The 15,429-nt window shown below is 39.1% G+C and overlaps 1 protein-coding gene across 1 annotated transcript in view; it reads right to left on the reverse strand.

The window, feature by feature from the left end:
• TXNRD1 (thioredoxin reductase 1) overlaps positions 1-15,429 on the reverse strand; it is a 41,774-nt gene that overhangs the window by 5,545 nt on the left and 20,800 nt on the right. Inside the window, exons 8-13 of the mRNA XM_068944233.1 lie at positions 14,109-14,334; positions 11,261-11,353; positions 9,433-9,509; positions 7,048-7,204; positions 3,757-3,864; positions 1,617-1,712 (exon numbers count right to left, since the gene is read on the reverse strand). Coding sequence (XP_068800334.1) covers positions 1,617-1,712; positions 3,757-3,864; positions 7,048-7,204; positions 9,433-9,509; positions 11,261-11,353; positions 14,109-14,334 — 757 coding nt within the window. The remainder of the gene's footprint in view (positions 1-1,616; positions 1,713-3,756; positions 3,865-7,047; positions 7,205-9,432; positions 9,510-11,260; positions 11,354-14,108; positions 14,335-15,429) is intronic.

Consider the following 15,429-nt stretch of genomic DNA (forward strand, 5'->3'; position numbering starts at 1 on the left):
GACAACTGTTTTTGCACCGCTCACTGTCATTGGGAGAGACTATATCTCGAGATTGGCAAAACAAACTGAAAGACAAGTTACAGAGAAGATATTATCACCTCATGCTTTACTTCTCTCACAGCTGCACTACTGTTCAACTGCAAAATATGTAAAACTGAACTGAATACTCAAGAGAATGAGCTGAGCTGACTTGACTTGCTTTTCTTAAAGAAAGTTTGTCTCATTTGGCAGATGCCAACTATCATGGTCCTCACTGGCTTTCATGGTATTAATCAGATTTTGCTGAGCACAGATCTAGCCCAGCTGGGTATCAGAAGTTATCTGTTCTTCCTCCTAATGCATCTAAGGAAGTACAGATACTGAGTACTCTGTATGGTTATTTTTCCTTCACTAAGTGTGAGGACTGAGAATTACCTTAGAAGAAAATCTAAGATTAAATAATAGCTAAAACAGAACAGAACTTATTTCCCTTTAAAAGTCCTTTGTTTTTATTTTTATATAAACACAATGAAACTGGGATAACTACCGTTTCCATTATAAATTTACATAGTTTATGAACAAAATTTTCACCCTGAATAACCTTCAACTCTACCTCTAAATGTTTAAATGCATTTCTAATTTTCAGGACAAGAAAAGGAAACAAAATTAACGAAACACTTTAAATCCCCATTAAGTCTTCCCGTTTTCTTCATCTAACTTAGGATTAGGAACATTAGCATGGCTTCTAAAATAGCTTCCACACTAGTGGAAGCTGCTCCAGAAACAGGAAATGGGCAAAATTAGGTTGGTAGACTTTACAAAGTGTGAGACATGCTGATGAGAAAAACTGCAGATAATTAAATCTGCATCTGATGAGAGGAGAAAACAGGTAAAATAGATCCAAAACTTTAATAGCACTGGTAGTTCTTTGCCACTATCTTAACAAGAATACATTCTTAGCAGCACATTAATAAAAACTTTGTTGGATTTGAAAAATTAAATAGATGATGATCATTCAGAGGGGGACATACCAATTCTTCTAACCAATCTAATTTTGTTTGTGCTTCAGCAGGTACATAACCAGCAAGTTTCATCCTAGTTTTATCCTAGTCCAAGGATAATCCTGGCATTATCACTGTAAATGAGATTTGTGCAGGCAAGATAGATTATAAAACTCTTGAGATCATTCTAACAAGATTAGAGACATGCATTTGTAAAGATCACAAGATGTAATGGGTTCTGAGTGACCTTAACTTCAGAGCAAAGATTTCCCCAGAAAAGAACCGCCAGGTGTAGAGAAGGGGGAGTTAAGATCAACAGATAAAAACTTTTAACATGTTTTACATGCATTGATTCACTCACTTTTCAAAGTGAGTAATGAATTCTACCTGTATTTTACCTATATGAAGAAATATCATATATCAATGGCAATTTCAGAATTGTGTATTTTATTAAGGGCCATTTTTCTATAAACAAAAATATTGGCTCATTACAAATATGCAAAATGTCAAAAAGGTAGAAAAATGTAAATTCATTTGTAATTTGTTAAAAGTATCCCATTTATAGCCGTGGTATCACTGGCCTCTAACATGAGCATGCAGCTGCTGCTTTCTCTGGAGCAAAAAAAATGCACTTACGTTATCTTGAATATTGCAAATTATCTTTGCGTAGCATTTGTTGTTGTCTCTAGATGGGACAGTCCACTCCAGGGGCCAGAAATAACTATGGTACACCTGGAAATATAACAAAGAGGTTAAAGAAAGATTTGTCATTTCACAGCACAGAATATGATCTTCCAAAAGCTGCCACATTATCCTAAATTTGCATCATCTACCTCCACGGGCAGAGCTTTACTGACTGCAATTAAAGCAGACTTAGGAGGACAAGGCTTTTGAAATATCACACCTGTAAAAACTGTCAACAATCATGACGCAACACAGGTGTGAAACATTGACTAATATCTCTTCATTAGCAACCAACATACACATACAATTTGGAATACTTGAAATTAGGATGAGAATCTTTTCCCTTGATGGAAGCCAAATAAGGAAGCTACTATAAAATAAGCATTAGTGTCATCCAGTAATTAAAAAAGAAGCCACAGGAGTATCACACATCCAGGCTCGTTAAAGCCTCGTATGCCCTCGTTAAACCAGATAAAGAGAAGCTTCCCTTATGGAAAGTTGTATTGTCACTGGGTCTACCTGGGATGAAGGAAAAGTATTTCTCAGCACACTAAAAGGAAAGAAATAGCCACAGAGCCTAGGCTCAGGAGAGATCAGGCAATGATTTTTCCAGGCTCTCTGAGATGATGCATCACTGAAAAAGGGAAAGGAATGAATGGTACACATAAAAACCACATTTTCTGACTGCCCCAACCTACGTCACTGGACAGATACTCAGCTGAGGATAAGTCTGCCCATCCACCTGCATAGCACATATCAGAAAATGACTGGGTGTTTTAAGAAACAGCTATACCCAGAACTCCCTCCAGCACTCATTATAAACTAATCTCAAATTGATTACTATCTGAGAGAACTTTTTAATTAATTGCAACTCCCGTAATAATATGTCCCTTCACAAATAAGGAGCGACAGCTCAGTGTTTTCCATATTAACGGGGCTACAAAGCATTTATAAACATTCTGTTACCCAGCACTGAAATTAAGCACGTCTGGATGACGAATGCAATTCAATAGTGCCACTGAAGCATACAAAACAAAAGCAAAAGCCAATACAGTGACACGATAAGGAGGCCAGAATAAACTAAATTAGGATTTAGCCAGAACACAAATGTTTCCAGATACTTTAAAGCACGTTTTCAAAAATGGCTTTGAAAACAGTGAGCGCATTTTCCACAACAAAGACCCCAGTGTTTCACATGTAACAGCAAGAATTTGACTCAATAACAAAAATTTGACTGTGTGTATACAAACTCTGCGGGCAGAACAGAATTTCAGCTCCTGTGCTATAGTCCTGTTAAAAGTGATTGACACAGCGATTTAAAGTAACATTTTGTTCTTTTCTCCATAGTCCAGTTCCAAAAGTGTATTTGAATAAACCTAAGAGGGAGACAAGTTCTCAAATTTATGAACTGCCACTTATCTGATTATTTCCCCAAATCATGTTCCAGAAGGGATCTTCTTGGGACATAAAAGAAGTTCAATCTACTGTCAGACTCCCTTCTCTCCTGCTTTTTATACTATGGTCTGTACTCTATTTTGCAAGAACAGCCTGAGGCAGTAAGCGCTTACATATGTCTAATTTCACTCCTGAGAGCTATCCCAGTGAATGAAAAGGGACTACTCACAAGAGGAAAATTAAGCACCTATCTGCTTGCATAGTCAAAACAAACAGCAAAAATGAATGTAGCAACATTATTTGACTTTATAAAGGAAAAATCACCCTGGCAAGGAATTTGCCACACTGTAGCTACAAGCTCAGCTTTGACATTAAAACCAATTTACTGCAGCCAACACATACCCACCTTTAATTTATCCCTCAAGCATTTGTAAACACAAAGAAACCTTTTTTTTAAACAAATATTCTACCTACAAGCCCAGTTTGCCAAAAAAAAAGAACATTTTTGTAACCAGAACTATCAGAATTGGGGACTATTTTTAGAACATACTTAGGGACTGCCTAGAAAGACAAAAATGTACCTAGTATCCTCCTGCCTGTAAATCAGAGCAAAGAATGCTGTTTTAATCAACTCTTAATGCTATTTCCAAGCACATATTTGGAAAACTTAACATCCAGATGAAATGAAGGCATTTACCTCAATGTTTTCCTCCCCAAACGTCATCACTGCACTCTCTTCAGAATACCCACAGGCTCCATACTCCAAGGGAGTGAACACTGTTGTTGGAACATTCACATAGTCACACTGTGCAGTATTCAAAATAAAACAAAAAACACACAGTATCAGTCATGTATCAGCACACTGGCTAATACTTCAGCAGTCTGAAACACAGGAAGAAAAGCTGGATTATTCATAACTCTGAACGCTGCTTTTTTTTTTTCTGGGTCCTGTCCCTCTCAGAGGTGTTAACTAGAGCACCAACAAAAAGTTGGTTTAAAGCCACACTGACATTAATATGCATGGATTAAGAAGGAAGAGGAAATTCAGTGCCCTGCTTTACAATGTATCAGATCACAGGTTTCACTGGAGATAAAAAGTATATTGTTCAACTTCTTCAACAAAGCATAATATTTTTAGCAAGTGATGCTGTACAGACAATACCAACTTCCAAAACCCATCTTCTTTATAATCAACTGCAGCCTAAGAGATGCCAAAGAGCCAAAGACATGAACTAGAACCATTTGGGGGGACAGTGAAAACCAGAGCTGATACCCTGTGCCTCATCACATACCATGGAAGCCAAACATTTGCTGCTGCCTTTACTGGAGCTTTAGTGTTTCAGTGGTTCCTCCTGCTTAAAAGCAAACACAGAAAAGAGGAGGGGGAGATGCTGTATCTGTACCTCTACAAGTGTGTGTGTGTGTGTGTGTGTGTGTGTGTGTGTGTGTGTGTGATTGCTGCAAACTTATATTGCAAATTATATCAGTTATACACAATCACACACAGAATCACTGAGGTTGGAAGGAACCTTTGAAGACCATCTGGTCCAACTCCCCTGCTCAGAGCAGTTTGCTCAGGGCTGCGTCCAGTTAGTTCAGAGTACCTTGAAGGATGGAAAACTCCACAGCCTCTCTGGGCAACCTATTACAGTGTCTGACCACTCTCACAGGGATTTTTTTCTTATGTTTAAATAGAATTTCCTGTATCACAGTTTGCGCCCATTGCCTCTAGTCCTGCCACTGGGCACCACTGAGAAGAGTCTAGTTCCATCTTCTTTAATCTCCCCATCAGGTTTGCATACTCATTGACAGCATTGCCTCTGAGCCTTCTCTTTCTGAGGCTAAACAGTTCCAGCTTTCTCAGCCTCTCCTTGCATATCAGATGCTCCAGTCCTTTAACTATCTTCATGGCCCTTTGATGGACTCGCTCCAGTGTGCCAATGTCTTTCTTGTAGTGCACAGCCCAGAAACGGACACTGATGTGGTCTCACCAGTGCTGAGTAGATGGGAAGGATCACCTCCCTCAACCTGCTGACAGTGCTTTTCCTCACCACAGCCCAAGATGCCATTTGTCACCTTTGCCTTCAAGGCATATTCGTGGCTCATGGTCAACTTGTTGCCCACCAGAACCCTGAGGCCTTTTCTGCAAAGCTGCTTTCCAGACAGCGGGCCTCTGCCTGTACCGGTGCGTGGGGTTATTCCCTCTCGGCTGCAGGACTCTGCATTTCCCTGGGTTGAACTCCATGAGGTTCCTCTCAGCCCATTTTTTCCAGCCTGTCAAGGTTCTTCTGAATGGCAGAACAACCTTCTGATGTATCAACCACTGCTCTCAATTTTGTATCATCTGCAAACTTGCAGAGGGTGCACTGTGTCCCATCATCTAGGTCATTAATAAAGATGTTAAACAGTATTAGCTCCAGTATCCACACCTATGCTACACCGCTAGTGACTAGCCTCCATGAAGCTGGACTTCATGCTGCTGACCACAGCCCTTTGAGCCTGGCAGTTCAGCCAGCTTTCAGTTCACCTCGCTGTCGACTTATCTAGTGCATACTTCATTAGTTTGTCTATGAGGATGTTATGGGAAGGAGTGGCAAAAGTTTCGCTAAAGTCAAGATAAACAATATCCACTGCTCTCTCCTTCTCCACCAAATTAGTCATTTTACTGTAGAAGACTATCAAGTTGGCCAGTTCTAATTAATTTCGCTAATTACCTTCTACTAATTTTAATTTCTACCAATTGCAACTCAAACTCATTTATTTTGTGATTGAGGATCAACTAAATTGCTGTTTGTTATTCTCTCCTCACCTACCTATGCCACTTCATTATGCTTCATACAATCACCTTTTCTGCATCTATTAAAACAGCAGTGTAAGTCAGGATCCCATCTAAGTAGTTACTCATTTCTTGGATTCACTGAAAGAGATGATGCTTTCTTTGGCAGTATGAAGGCTTTCGTACCTTGAGAGACAGTTATCTGGCACAAACTGTAAATTAAGCCATATTCCTAGTACTGTCCAAAAAAAAAAAAATCCTGCCTCTAGCTACAGATTTCTTAAAGCGTACCTGGCTGAGGTAATGATATTATGCACAGCAATTCAGAATTCTATTACTGCAATACCTGCCAACCAATACACAACTCAATCAGGCTCTAAATCTGGCTGACAACTGAAACCGATATGAGTTCAGCTGGCTTTACAAGAGGAAACCTTTATGCTCCTGCCCTATGGTTATGAGGGTGAGACCAACGCCCACATCAATGAGTGCTTGAATAATAGTTCTTTAAAGGCACTTTCCTTTTTTCCTAGTTTAAAGATACGATGTAACTCAATACTAGGTTACTCCTATTTGGACTAACATAGCTTGACTGCAAGCCACAATGATGCTAGTATGAAATGTAAGCAAGGCACTGATGAATTCAATTTCTCAGATAGAAAAGTGTGTTGGATCTGTTGGAACATTTGATCTTTCTTTGTCTTCATATTTAATTTGCAATAGAATTCACTATGTACCACAATGAAAACACAAGAACAGATAGTAAAAATATTAGTGCAAATAACATTGAAAGTTAAGAGCAACACAAACCCTCTTTTCATCCTACTCAGCAACCTCAGGTAAGAGTTAGTAAATTGTCTGTGAATTAGAGTTAATAAATTTAATGAAACTGGGGTGATTGCTGACATTTACAGGGAAGGCAATAGTGTTAAAATCCAGTTAAATGATCTCAGTTAATTTTATTATCACTATACCCAGAGAGAAAAATAAAATCTCTTACGAGGAAAAAGAGACTATTACTGAATCCATAAGGCATTCATTTCAAACTGCACTATAAGAAGAACAAATCTACACTAATATCTTTGCGAGGGGAAAATTAAAGTGACCATTGAAGCTAATCCTTAAAAGCCTACTAAGAGTTTTCCATAAACAAACAAACTTGCACATTGCACTTAAAATTAGAGCAGTGTGTCATGCAAACTGGTTACTCACCTTAATGGTTGCTCCAGCATAAAGCCTTTGAACTAACAATCTTCCTGCCTGGATTGCCACTGGTGTGAGTTCCAGCTTGCCCTGTAGTACATCTCCAACAGCATAGATATATGGCACATTTGTTTGCTCCTCATCATTGACAGGGATTTTTCCTGTTCTACAATTTGCATTAATAAGAAAAAAAGATACAAGTATTCTGCTGTGAAGACTGGAGGGGTAAATAACCTTTGCAGGACATGTACTTGAAATACAAGGGAAAGAAGTTGTGTTCATAACCTCACAATCTCGGGCAAGAATGTAAACCAGTGCAGACTAGTGACTCTACCAAAGCTACAGAAATTTACATACTGGATAAGGAGGTAGCCCATGAAGTTGTGACTCATCTCCTGAATTAATTCTTTGGTGAGGCATAAATCCTTTCCCCAGCATACTTTACTACCAGCTGAGCTGTGCATTGGCAACCTCCACGAATCACAGGAAGAGATATTCTCCCACTCAAACTGTAGGATGAAAGAATTTCACAGAATCACAGAATGGTTGAGGTTGGAAGGGACCTCTGGAGATCAGCTAGTCCAACCCCCCTGCTCCAGCAGGGTCCTCTAGAGCACGTTGCCCAGGATCACGTCCAGGCGGGTTTTGAATATCTCCAGCAAAGGAGACTCCACCACCTCTCTGGGCAACTGTTCCAGTGCTCTGTCACCCTCACAGTAGAGAAGTTTTTCTTCGTGTTCAGATGGAACTGCCTGTGGTTCAGTTTGTGCCCGTTGCCTTTTGCCCTGTTGCACCACTGAGAAAAGTCTGGCCCCATCCTCTTGATACCCTCTCTTTAGGTATTTGTATACACTGATGAGATCCCCTCTCAGTCTTCTCTTCTCCAGGCTACACGGGCCCAGCTCTCTCAGCCTTTCTTCATAGGAGAGATGCTCCAGTCCCCTCGTCATCTTCGTAGCCCTCCTCTGGACTCTCTCCAGTAGTGCCATGTCTCTCTCCTGTACTGCGGAGCCCAGAATTGGACACAGCACTGCAGATGTGGCCTCACTAGGGCTAAGTAGACGGACAGGATTTCTCCACTGCTGAAATTCCAACCCACTGTCTGAAGTAGTTTCTATAAACTTCAGGCTTCTACATAGGCACAGGTCAAGCTGTCCCTACTTAAGGGACAGTCAGCAAGCTTTTTAGTGTTAAACGTATTGAACTAATGGAAGTTTTTAATTAGTAATATTTCCCACTTTATTAATAAATTAAATAGCGCAGTTGTCTCTGCAAGAAACACATGTAACAGGGACACCTACACAGACAGGCGTAGGAATAACCACACAGTTACTTAAGAAATTAGAGGGACTAGTGGCAATTCCTATATTAAAATCCAACTTTCTTGATTTTGCTCTTGTTATAAATACACAGTCTACACTAATAATTTTATGGTTTATTCCATTAAGCTGGTAATGGTCATCATGCTGTCAGGAAGATATGTACTGTTCTACAAGACAGCATGGGTGAGCCAGTTTTGGGTGAACCAAAACTCTCACTTTTTTATAACACTGCAACAACTCCCTTCAGCAACATCAATCACTGTGATCATATGCAAACTGTCCTCTGCACTGCTCTCCCACAGACTAAGAAGTCAAGTTCATGGTCCTGCTCATTTTCTTAAAGGGAGTACAGTCTGGGTCCCTCATGTCTAGATATTTCAAAGTTACTAATACTGAAAGCGTTACCAACAGGTCCACCCCCAGCACAGCCACCTCACAACATCAAGCATGAAATACTGCTCTACCAGAAACAGGTTGTTCCCAGGGGTTGCTCTAAGACTGAAAAACGAACTCCTCCAAAAAACTAAAACACATCACCGGCTCCAATCGTGAGTTTAAGGAATGCTACTTTGACCTTATATTCCAAAATAAACATATAGCAGCATTTACATTAAAAAAATGTAAACAAAATCCACTACACTAAAAGCTTTCATTTCATCTGTATGAAAAAAACAATCTCTAGCCTAAGAGGTTGAATCTCTACCCTAAGAGGTGGCAGATATAAAAACAAAGGACGCAAGAATAAAAGAGTACAAGGAACTACTGTCAGATCCTAGAAAGCCCAGTCACTGGAAGAAGCTGACAGCCTCCAGTATGTGAACCTAGACAGAACAGAACAGATGTTTCTGACTCCTGGCATTTAGGAACTGATGTTTTAAAATCAAAAAAACAAAAGTGGCAATACTATGTGACAAAGCGCAGCTATCTGCTAAATAATCTCCTAACCAAGTATAAGCAAGCAGAGGAAAAATAATTTCCTCACAGCAATTGAATGTGCATGTGGTACCCCTGTCACTGTGGTAGCAAATGACACAAGCTCAGTAGTCAGTGCTGTACAAACATCTGTCCTTACTTTTCATTGATCTGCACTCCAACTTTGTCCAGACCAATTTTTCTTGTGCATGCATCTCTTCCGATTGCTAGCAACACCTGCAAAACAGCAATGCAGATGTTACTTACTTCCTAAAACCTCAAAAGGGTATTTGCATGTTGCTATCCAGTATTTCCATTACGTAGAAAAGATCAGTAGCTTGGCTTAGTCACATTAAGATGAACATGTTTGTTACCCCTTGTACATTTCACAGAGTTCAAGACAAGACATACCTTGACTGTGATCTAACAGTACCAGGTTTTACTTCTAAGATTAAATATAGATAAATATCTTTTCTTGGACAAACACTCCAAGAGTACTCTAAACAAATTGGCTAGGGTCGGATTATTCTATTTTATTTCCTCATGCTTTTCATACCGAAGCGTTATACCAAATTCCTACCAAGATGACCATGAACCGATCTATAAGGAAAGGGCTCTTTAGAAGGAAATTCAGGTTACTTGGACAAATAAAAAGACTGTAAGATGATCTTTGCTTTAATCAGAAAACATCATAATTTACTTCTATAGGCTCTCAACCAAGAGAATATTATCTCCACACAAACCAGCACTTGTTCCGAATGATGGACAGAACAGACTACATTCTGACTCATCCCACCAACCTGGCAACCTTAACAAACGCAACAAATTCAAATGCATACTATCACAAAGGAAAGGTGCTCTGTGCTTTACAGTCTTGGACAACTGCCCAGGTAATTACACAGTGCTTCTCATATGACAACTAAGAACTCTGCTGAAGAAGTCCGAGACCTGCTTCAAGTCTCTTAGATGATCAAGTATGCCAGATCCTCAAAGCTGAAGATCTTCAAATGAGTCACACATAGCTCACAGCTTCTATACTGAGTGACAGCAATTCAGGGAAAGATGTAATGGCAATGAGAAATCAGAAGTTTCCTTAAAGAAAAGATAGCACTGATTTGTAAGCCAAAAAACTTTCACTACCAGGGACCAAAAAAAGAAAAAAGTACTAAAACACTGTGAGACAGCACTGCTCTTATTGTTTAACCTTCTCCTAGGCACTGAGGCATACCCTTGTTATGGAACAACTGGAGCACTGTACAGGTGGATGAGGTCACTGGCACACAGTACTTGCAGTCTAAAGTCCCAGGCTCACAAACACTCATCTTTATGCATTCTGAGTAGCTCAAAATAATTTATTCACAACTTTTTTCCTTTCAGCATCAAGGCCTAAGAAAATGAGTGAGGTGGGAGGTGATGGAAACAGCCAGGCACACATGTAACGGCATACTTTCATGCACTCCCATTGCACACACAGTGCAATTTTACTGTTTTGGGTGTGTAATAAGTTCTCTCTGACTGACTTGCCGAGGGCATTAGGTGTTTTCACGAAGATGCTGCATCAACAACAGATCTTGAGAAAACATGACACTGGGCTTAGCTCTTACAAGGGTCATTGTTTTATGCTAGCTCCAGAACTGCAGGCTTCAGTTACTATGAAAGCTATTATAAATCATTACTTATAGTTTATGACAAGTATCACCTTGGGGACAAATCCTGCAATGAATTTCACATGACCACGCTTCTCCACATCCCAAAGCTAGAAAACAGAGTTTTCAAAAGCACACAGGTCATTTGGCAAAGTACTTGGGGCTTATGTGCATGGATTCTAGGACTTCTCACTGTTGACTGAGTGCAATTAACATACTGTAATGATTAAAAATAAAAAATAATTTAATCTATGGATAAAAACAACCCACAAAATCTTAATATTAAATGGAAGGTATTCCATGTTTTTTACATATTTAGAGAGTTTATTATGAAGGACTCACAGTATTGTATTCCCCTTCAATTATTTGGTTCTCCATTGTGGATTTGGCTGTAACTTTCAATCTTCCAGGAGTTCCTTCCTCAATCTGTTCAACCTATGGTGTTTGAAAACAAGTTTTTAGTTTCAAATAAAGATATGCAAATATATCCTTGTCCCACCACTTACCATTGAAAGTGAGTATTTTTCATCATGACCTAAAATTCAAGTATTCAGCCTAAAGATTATGTTACCTTTCTCTAGATTTCTGATTACTTGCATATTTAAACATCTTGTTTTATCTCACTGCATTTATTCTTATAATCAACCCCATAATACCCAGTTTCTAATCGGGTTGATGGCTAGGTTCTTGTTCAAGCTCACAGCATAAGCTGCTAGTCCTGCTTCTGAGGACAGAGGAGCTGTGAGGAAAGGGAACTCTTGCAAGACTGGGGACAGCACCAGACATTTTCTTCAGCTGCACCTAGAAGACCAGTGTGCCTTCCACCCGTGGAGGAGCCACAGTCACTGTCCAGCCCTTGGTAGGACAGGCCTTTGCTCTGTTTGAATGACTCAGTTCTACACAGGAAGCCCCTACTGCCTTGCAGGAGAGGGCAGCAGTTGCCTCTAAGCGGTTGAACAACACTAGCAACTTAAAAAACTCTGAAGAATCAAAATTCCACAGTCAGCTGAAATAAATATTCCTAGTTTTAGCTTGGATCCAGCAGCACACTTTTGCTTCCATAACTGCAGTGGATTATAGCCTATTCCAGCAAAGCAAAAGTAATAAAAGAAGCAGATATGAATCTTTTTGCACCCATGCTCTTTATTGAGAGCAACACCATATTGGTTTGTAAAAAAAACAACAACAAAAGCGAACACCAGAAAACAAAAAGCAGAAAGAGAGATGCCACTGGCTTTTTCCAAGTGCTCATTTTTCCTCTGATAAATAATCAACAAAACAAACAAATGGAATTTGAAGCTACATAAGTGGGTTCTCTTTTGTCCTATTAATTTTCCCTAGACTGTCACAAAGAGACTGTATATCCTCAAGTACAGTCCTTCTCTCACTGCCCTGGAACTGCAAGGCTCCTAGCTGCTTCTTCCTACAGCTGGCTGTCGATAGAATAGATACGTGTTGTACAACACATAACCATTTTGGGAAACTTTTAGCGTTCATTCTGTGGAAGAAAGAATGTGCACTTCAACAACTGCCCTAATTCCTACCTCATACTCAGTATTTGGCAACAGAAAAAAGGAAAATTTCTACTCAAATTCTGTTTTCCCCTGTATTTTTTTTTTAATTTAAAGAAATCCCACCTTTTGTGCTATTCTACCAACTTCAAAAGATCACTATGTTAAACTGCTCCTATTCTAAGGCAGCATTATTTATAATAACTCATATTCTGTCTTCAAATGTCCCACTGAAGGTTTGTTAATAAGCACAATATGCATAACTTCAAAAACAACACTGGAAAAGAATAGAAGTGAGGGTGAAGAGAAGGTGGAAAGAAGAGAAGTCCTGCTAAAAATACATCCAGCAATTCATGTTCAAGGACATTTTCAACTAGAAACAGAGCCAAATATCTTATTCCCATTGAAATCAACGGCATACAGTACAGGGACTGGGTAAAACACACAAAAGTGCATTTTATGATTAGGGTGATGGACTCCTCTCTGCAGAGTGCCTCTTGAGGAGGCCACTCACCACCTAGAAGCAGCAGAACATTTCAGCTAAGATCAACTTCCTCCTTCCCCATCCCCCAGAAAAGACTACAAACAGCTAAATCTGAAGCAATGAAAAGACAGACACTCATCCCTGCTTTTCCATGCACCACAGCATTTCTCAGCATAAACATGAATAAGAGCATAAAGTTCCTTGAAACATGCACTTTGACCTCTCACAGCAAATCTCATACATTCTGAGAGGGGTCACATCTGCAGAACAGCAACTGGCAAGTGCATTTTTTAAGCTATTATTGATATTGCTAAGGGTGAAGAAGAACAGACTTCACTCTATTTAATGCTTTAAGCCCCTAAGTGTTAAACTCTAATACTCTGGCTTAATGCCAAACGGAAAATTGCTTAATACATTTTTTCCTATTTTATAATAATTAAGCACCAATCATTGTGAAACACCATTAAGGAAAATACTGTCAGCACCCTCTGAAGTCTGTGATAAGGTAATTTTACATTAAGTTCCAGAGCTTATCTAATCTGTTTTTCAGCCTGAATTTGCCTATACATATACATAACTAACTGCATAAGTAGCCTTACTGAACTCAAGGAAAATTAAGCAAGTTTTCAAAAATTCTGCCAAGTAAAGGATAGAGGTGCATACTTATAAAGCCCATTTACTTTTCAGGATAGTCCACTTGGCCTGGGCAATGCAAGCAGTATCTGTTGGTTGAGAATTTGAGAACTGACAAAGCAAAATATGACTATTTGTGATGCACTGCCTCTAGTCCTGCAGGAAATTATATATCAACTTAATTCTGAGCTTGCAAGCAGTCCCACTGATTTCAGGACAACTACTGAAATTTAAGTATATTCAGCATTTGCAGAATCAGGACCAGCAAGTGTAGCAAGATTTTTAATGCACAATATACTAAGCAATCTAATTTTGATAAAGACAATGAATTCTGGAATCTCAAACAATTTTAATAAGGCTAAATTTGTGTTTCTCATTATATACTTTTAATAGGCTTATTCAGCGTAAAACAAACAAAAATTAACCTATATCGTAGCAGACCCTGTATTGTGAACTTTTGTATTCAGTAAAATAATCTGTATCTTAAAACATTACAATAAGTAATCAATCATATTACAATCAGTAATCATTCAATCGCCGTCATGCAACACTTTCAGCCTACCTTGATTGGCACGAAACGTTTAATAAAGTTGACTCCGTGTTCTTCCATATAGTCACCAATTTTCTTTGCAATATCCCGGTCAAATCCTCTTAAGAGAATGGATCTCACCATTACAGTGACATCTAATCCAAGACCTGCAAGAAAACCTGCACATTCCAGGGCAACATAAGAAGCTCCAACCACCAGGGTTTTCCCTGGACAGTAAGGCAGAGAGAAAAGATCATCACTGGAAAAGAAGGAAAAAAAGAAAAGAAACTCAGAGACAACCAGAAGAGTATACTGCTCTTTATATTTGTCCACTTTTTTTTTGTATGACCAGGACTTTATTCCTATTCCTACTCACTAGAAAAACAATTTTGGGGGAAATTCAGCTGAAATACAAGATCAGTGTATGGTAGATTAAAAAGTTCTAATTAGGAGCATAAAAATAAGTATGATACACTGTGAATCACCAAAAATGCTAAGGGTTTTTACAATAACAAATGATAAATTGTTGAAAAAATGTCTTTTTTTCCCTAAATCTTGCTGCAAATATTTTGCCGCAAACTTTAACTGCTCAGAGGTATATCTTGCAAAGAAAAGGCTCAGTATGTAGTGAAACACACCATCTTCACTTTTTTGAAGACATACTTTTGCTAAAGCATTATACACCGAGCCAAATATACCTTGTCAATAAAATAAATGAATGCAAATCACAGCAGCAGGCAGAACTAGAAGTACACAATTATGGAAAACGTTGATCTGCCTGCCTTTCACTTCTTTCAACTGCTTCATCATGACAGTTCAGTTCTACCATACCTTGGAGCTAGACTATGAAGCCAGGGCTTCTCAGGGAAGCAGGGAGTGATAGAGGTGTCACACTTGCTCAACAGAGACTTGTTATAGTCTAGCATCTAAGTTCTCAAAAGCTTTAAGTCTAAAATAAGTGTCTTTCAGTGAGCCACTGCAGAGGCTGAACAAGATGCTCTCTGCAAATGTTGCTGTGCAACAAAATACCGTGGGATAGTAATTAAAGGTTACATCATAGTTCCTGTTCCCCAGGGAACCTGATTAAGATTATTACATAAACAGCTTCAGTCTGATACTCCTTAGCTCTGGAGTTCCTAACCCTGGCACCTTAATGTTCTTTTAAAGTAGCACCTTAGAGGTGACATTATCTGTTGCACCCAATGTCTCTACTACCTACTAGCAGGGAAACATACAACACGGTGTTTCGGTTTCTTAGGGTTCATGCCAGCCATTTATTTCATTGCTATAGGTTTCCGAGCCTGTAATTTCAACCTATGTTAAAAGTTAGTCTGAAATGAAAACATATCTCACC

The sequence above is a fragment of the Struthio camelus genome, chromosome 1 (genome assembly GCF_040807025.1).
Source record: "Struthio camelus isolate bStrCam1 chromosome 1, bStrCam1.hap1, whole genome shotgun sequence".
NCBI classification, from domain to species: domain Eukaryota; kingdom Metazoa; phylum Chordata; class Aves; order Struthioniformes; family Struthionidae; genus Struthio; species Struthio camelus.